This window comes from Lactuca virosa, chromosome 6 (genome assembly GCF_052849685.1).
Source record: "Lactuca virosa cultivar CGN04683 chromosome 6, Lactuca_virosa_CGN04683_v6, whole genome shotgun sequence".
Lineage (NCBI taxonomy): Eukaryota > Viridiplantae > Streptophyta > Magnoliopsida > Asterales > Asteraceae > Lactuca > Lactuca virosa.
Genome location: NC_136431.1, coordinates 275,153,209 through 275,159,502, shown reverse-complemented (window position 1 = coordinate 275,159,502; position 6,294 = coordinate 275,153,209). Strand labels below are relative to the sequence as shown.

The following is a 6,294-nucleotide window of genomic DNA, read 5'->3' as shown; positions in this document are numbered from 1 at the left end:
AGTAATATTTTGTCATCAAGTTTTTGGCGCCTTTGCCGGGGAACGGCTATTTAGCTTAAAATTTATTTTCTTTAGATTAATAGATCCTTTTTGTGGGGTAAAACCTGCAAAATGGTAATTTTTGCATTAGTTTTTATTTCAGAACTGAGCTCACGATGTGATCCTTACGTTCACGACGTGAGTTAGGTTATTTATGTTTTTTTTGTTTTCCGTTTTTGTTTAGATTTTTCTGCGACAACACGACGTGGTATTACTAGCCACGACGTGTTGAACAGTCAGTAGGCATTTGAAGTAGTTTTTGTTCGTTTTTACGTTTTTATTTTTGTTTTTGTTGCAGTAGTTCATGACCCGTGGATCCAACACACCTTTGATATCACCGCTTGAAGATCCAGAGTCAGCCCTTCACAAAAAGACGGATAAAAACATAGGAGAAACCAACCCACCGAAGAAGTCACCTTTCAAAGACCTTAAATCAGTTTTCGGAAAAAAGAAGGGGAAGAACGTGGGTGAATCAAGCAATTCCGCGAAGAACGAAAGCAAGATTGAAAGCTTTGAGCAAAATCTTAATCCACAAGATTCCGATTACGAGACCGAACCTAAATTCGAATTCGAAAGAAGTGAACCCGAAGACGAGCCGAAAAACGAGATGGCAAACATTGCAGATATGTGTATGGAGGCATACAATAAGAGAATCCGAGAGGACACCAGTCCCGGTTTAGTGCAACCTGCAATTCCAGTTGCAACAACATTTGAGCTGAAGGGACACATTTTTTCCGCGCTTAAGGACGTTCCATTTCCGGGAAAGATCATGAGGATGCTTACAAACACCTTGATGAAGTCAATGACATTGCTAATTATTTCAACATCCCAAATGTCCCTCGCACTACAGTTTTACTTAGAATGCTACCTGTGACTTTGAAAGTGCTACTAAGATTGGTTGAAGGCACTACCACCCGGTGTAATTACTACTTGGGTGCAAATGCATGAGAAATTTTTAGAACACTTTTTCCCACCTTCAAAAGTTGCTAAACTCAATAAATCCATAGCAAATTTCGAGCAACAACCGGGTAAGTCACTTTACGAGGCCTGACAACGCTACAAGGGATGATAAGGAATTGTCCCCAAAATGATTTGAATGAGCAACAAGAAGTATCAATTATTTATGATGGGGTTAATGTCATGGCAAGACAACTCCTTGATTCTCAAGGACCGCTAACCAAGAAAAATCCAACAGAAATCAAGGAATTAATTGAAGAGTTTTCCAAGCATTCGCGTGAATATCACAATCCTAGACATGATGGAGCGAAAGGAATTGGGGGTTGCACTTCTGAAGAAATGGCTGCTGTTCTAGCTATGTTAAACACCATGGACCGAAGGGTGACAAATATGGACCAATCCATCCATGCAATTCGAGTTGGTTGTGAAAGATGCAATGGTCCTCATTTAACCAAATATTTCCACTTGGATGAGAACGGGAATAAGAAGGCTTAAGTTTGTTACTCAAGCGGAGACAAATATGATGAAGACTGGAGGAAGCCAAAGAAAGAGTGGTTGCCTTATGATGAATATAAGAAGAAAAAAAAGGAAAAGAAAAACATAGGCAGACTGGCCGAGGCTTCAACCAAAAAGAGCAACCACCACCTGAAAAGAAAGTTGATATTGAGTCCATGTTAATCAGATTCATGGAGGCTTCGGAGAAAAGACATGATGACACCGATGCGGTGATACGAGACCATCAAATTCTCATGAGAGAGCAGCAAGCTTTGCTGAGGAATCATCAAGCATCAATTCAAAACATTGAAGCTCAACTTGGACAATTAACCACTTTGGTTAATGAAAGGTTTTCCCCAAAAATTCCTGACAAAAAGCCTCAACCGCAAGTAATGGTGATCAAAACTGAAGAAGATACCATCTCTGAATTCCTTGAAGCCCTTGAATTCGAGCCACATCAGCCCAGACTAAAGACAAAGAAATCAAAAATCGAAGAAAAATTTAGTGCTGAAACATCGAACCCACGACGTGAGCATCATAAGCCCACGACATGGGGTGGGTCTGATCATAAAATTTTTACTGATGTTTAAACTTATCGTCCTCCACTTCCATTTCTGTCTCGAGTAAGAATTCATCCATTGGAGCAGGAACATTTGAAATTTATGAAGCAAGTAAAGGTTATTCCAATAAATACTCCTTTTATCGATTCATTGTCCCAAGTTCCTGAATATGCTAAGTTTTTGCAAGACTTAGTCGATACCCGCCAACAATTAGAGAAGAATTCCAAGGTAATCCTTAGTGAATAGAGTTCTAAAGTGATATTGGGAGAATTACCAAAGAAGATGGGAGATCCTAGACGCCTCACTCTACCGTGTGAATTTGGAAACAACATGAAGACTTATGCTTTAGCCGATTCGGGGGCAAGCATAAATTTAATGCCTTACTCGTTCTATCAAAAGCTAATTCTTCCGGATTTCAAGGCTACTAGAATGACAATTCACATGGCTAATCGTTCAATGACTCATCCTCGAGGCATAGTGGAGGATATATTGGTCAAAATTGGGAAATTTGTTTTTCCAATTGATTTTGTTGTTTTGGATATGAAGGAAGATACCAATGTCCCTATAATTCTTGGTCACCCTTTACTCAATACTTCTAGAGCCTTGGTTGACATTCGTGAATCTAAACTTACTTTGAGAGTTAGAGATGAAGAAGTTACATTTTGGAGTGGAAGATGGTTTTCAAAACTAAAATGCTCAAGATGAAGTTTTCAACATAGATGAAGGAAATGAACTTGAGGAGTTGGAAAATCTAATGGAGGAAGAAATTCAGTCAATTCAACAAGTCAAACGTACAAATCCAAGAGCATCCATTCCGACAGTTTTGGACATAATTGCTCACAAAACTCCAAGGTCTTGGGCGAGTAAGGATAGTGAAGAAGACTTTGTATCAAGTGATGAGGAAGAGGTTACTTCAGAAGAAAAACGACTAACTTTGGACAAGAACGTGGTACCTATGGAGCTAAATAATGAAGAAAAAGAGGGAGATAAACTTGTGGTAAATAAGGGATTGAAAAGAAATCTTGAAGGAGGAGAAGCTAAGGGTAAAAAGGAAAATCTAAAAAAGCTTATCTTAGAAGGGTGCAGGCTTACAAGAAATGATGGAAGGAGCAGAAGGTGCAATTGGTGATGGACACTCCTAAAAATTCAACGTGAGGCGGCACGGTGTGCAGCTCATGACTCCACCTAAAAGAAGCGCTTCTCGGGAGACAACCCGATTTTGGTTTGCAATATTTTTCTTTTCTCTTGAATTTTTAATTTTTGCATTTTTAATTGAATATTAGGATATTAACCTTATTAATCATCAAGTCACCTTAATTATTTTAGCAAATGGTAAAAATCAAGTGTGGGGTTCCTAAATTTTGAGTGGTAAAATTTTATTGAAATTTTAAGGAAAAAATGGACTTTTTGACAAATAAACCACGATAACACATCGTGGTCCAAGGCCCACCTCGTGTTTCTTTTGATCTCACTCGACAGTTAGCCCAGCTAGATAATTCACAACGTGAATAAGAAATCCACGCCGTGGACTTTAAAAAGTCACCAGGGGGGGGGATCAGTTTACAATACCTCATTATTTGACCACAACCTACCACTTAAACGCACGAACGAAAAAGATCACAGCCCCACTCCGAATTTTTGCACTTTTCTTCCACAATTTCTTACTTAAGCGTTTCCTATCTACATTTGGTAAGTTTTACATTCCATGTTCTTGTTAATTTCTCCCCATTATATGCATTTAGAGTCTAGGGTTGTTCTTGAAGTTGAAATGTCCAAAATTGAGTCAATTAGTTGATAAATGTTGCCTGCATGTGTGATAAAGAGCCTTAGATTTACAGAATGGACAAACCCCAAGTGAAAATTTTTGTTCGTTTGACACCTACATGGACCGATCAAAATCACGACATGAACCAAGTCCATGACGTGGATTAGAAAACCACGACGTGGAATCTGGGTGAACAACATTCCGTTTTGGCTTTATGATTTACTTCCTTGGTGTTTGTTTGTTTTGTTTGCTATTCGTTATTTTTAGGAATAATGGGGCCTCATCGAGCAGTTCCACAAGAGCACGATCCCATTGATGTGTGAAGCATCCATCCGCTCTACCGTTTCCCTCAAAACATCTCACAAGCAATGCTAAATAATTATATGAACCGATTGGGGTGGTTGTATAACCGAGAGTTCGCGATTGCTCCGATTGTGGATTGGGCATGGCTGCACGGAATAAGAAAGGTTACAAAAATAGAAAGACATTGGTCCAAGTTATTTGTTGGAGATGGATTTTCATTTCCATGCAACGGATGGAGGAATCTTTTCGCTATTCAAGAACCTGTTTATCGGGAGTTATCAGTCGAATTATTTGCTACCTTAAACTTTGAAGACAAAACCACCGATCCAAACTACAATCGGGCTCTTGCGTTCCGATTGGGATTTGTATACCGAGAGTGTAGCCTTCGTGAGTTCGTGTGGAGGATGGGACTTTACACCAAAGAAGAGACGCACTCACCTTATTTTGTTTTATTCTTACAAGGATGTGTTCGGGACTTCACTCCGGGAGTTATAGATGTCCAGTTTTGGAGGAGCATTGCAAATCATGAGTATAATTCTCGTGATACTTGTGAAGGCCAAATCTGGTCTCCTATTTACCGGTTTCTACATCGTCTTGTCACTTTTTCAATCAACCATAAACATCACAAGGATAAGGTGCCTACTCAAAATTTGTTTTATCTTTGGAGCATCATTACACCCGGAGTTTTTTTACGACCTTCCTTATATGCTTGCACGGATTTTGGGAAGGGAGGCTCCTAGTTCTCGGCTAGGTAGTCCTATTATGGGTGGGCATTTGGTTACCCGGATCGCCCGATCCTATGGTATTTTGAGTCCTAATTTTATTAGGAACCTTACACGCTTCAAGGAAAATGATTTGACAGTCTAAGTTTTGAGTGTTATGCGGGCCGTGGTAAACACGAGTGGAGGATTTGGGATACCTCCGAAATATGTTGAGCAACCCATTCGTTAACAATAAGAACAGCCACGTCCGAGGGGAAAAAGGAATGTAGGGGGCGTGATGAGAGAGGGCAGCCGGTGCATCATAATGCACCCATGGGAGCCGCTACTTATAGCCATGATACTATGGCTGGGTATTTTGACCAAAGTTCTTTGAGCATGAACTGGATTGGAGGCACGATGGAAAATATGGTCCGACACTTCAATGTTACACAACCACCACATTTGGGAGATCACTATCCAGTTTGTCCAACATGGGGTGAGTATAGGACGAGACAAGGAGATGGCGCAGGAACAAGTGGATCGCAAGGAGACGAGGATGCTTATTAGTTCTATTCTTTATTTTATTTTGTTTTTAAGTTTGGTTTGTTTTTATTTTCTTTGTTTTGAACTTGTAAACCAAATATTGGATGGTTGTTTTCTGTTTTCCACTATTATTTGTTTTGTTGCAGATTTCGTGTACTTTCGTGAGAGGGATGATGAGAGATTAGAGATAGGAGCATTCACGTGAAGCCGTGTCGTTTAGAGTCAAGATTCGAGACCCACAATCTTTAATAAGTGTGGGGTTATATTAGTGAGAGAAACAAGTTAAACAATTAGGGAAGAGTCCAAGAAATTTAAGAGTTATGAAAGGGTCTAAAAGCATTTGTATAATCAGGTTGCACTTGGCTTGATTGGAAGATTACATTCTCTATAGCTCAGTTTCCACGACGTGGACTTTAATTCCACGTCGTGAATTTAGAACCCAACGTGATATCATGGATGAGTTCAATCGACAACACGTCGTGTACTCTAACACCACGACGTGATCTGGACAATTAGGATATTATCTTTCTTTTAACAACACAATGTGGCATATGCTTTCCCACATTGATGAATTATGCTTTGAAGGTTTTATACACTACATTTGTTAAGGAATCAAGTCTCAGATCCACATTTTCTAGCACATTCACATATCTCATTTGTTGAAGATCCAAGTTTCATATTTGAAGATGTCCATATTCAAGATGTTCGAAGTTTTCCACATGTGTGAAGAAATCGATCTCGCCACTATTACCCCAGGGGAGTCTGTTCATTTTTCTCTCTTTTCTTGTTTTTAATTTATTTTATGCATACAATGAGGGCATTGTATGTAATAAATGTGGGGTAGGGGATCGAAAAAGTAAATTGCTAGAAAATTTTAAAATTGAAAATTTTGAAAAATTTAAAAAAATAGATTTGAAATAATAATCTAAAA

The 6,294-nt window shown here is 39.1% G+C and overlaps 1 protein-coding gene across 1 annotated transcript; it reads left to right on the top strand.

Moving 5' to 3' along the window:
• The first annotated feature begins 2,333 nt into the window (after positions 1-2,333).
• On the top strand, positions 2,334-2,756 carry LOC145122551 (uncharacterized). Its single transcript, XM_079058141.1, has one exon. The coding sequence runs from the start codon at positions 2,334-2,336 to the stop codon at positions 2,754-2,756; it is 423 nt and encodes a 140-aa protein (XP_078914267.1).
• The last annotated feature ends 3,538 nt before the right edge of the window (positions 2,757-6,294 follow it).

Bases quoted from the DNA above. Each gene is read 5' to 3' on its own strand.
- LOC145122551 (XM_079058141.1), top strand. From the start codon at position 2,334: ATGGGAGATCCTAGACGCCTCACTCTACCGTGTGAATTTGGAAACAAC.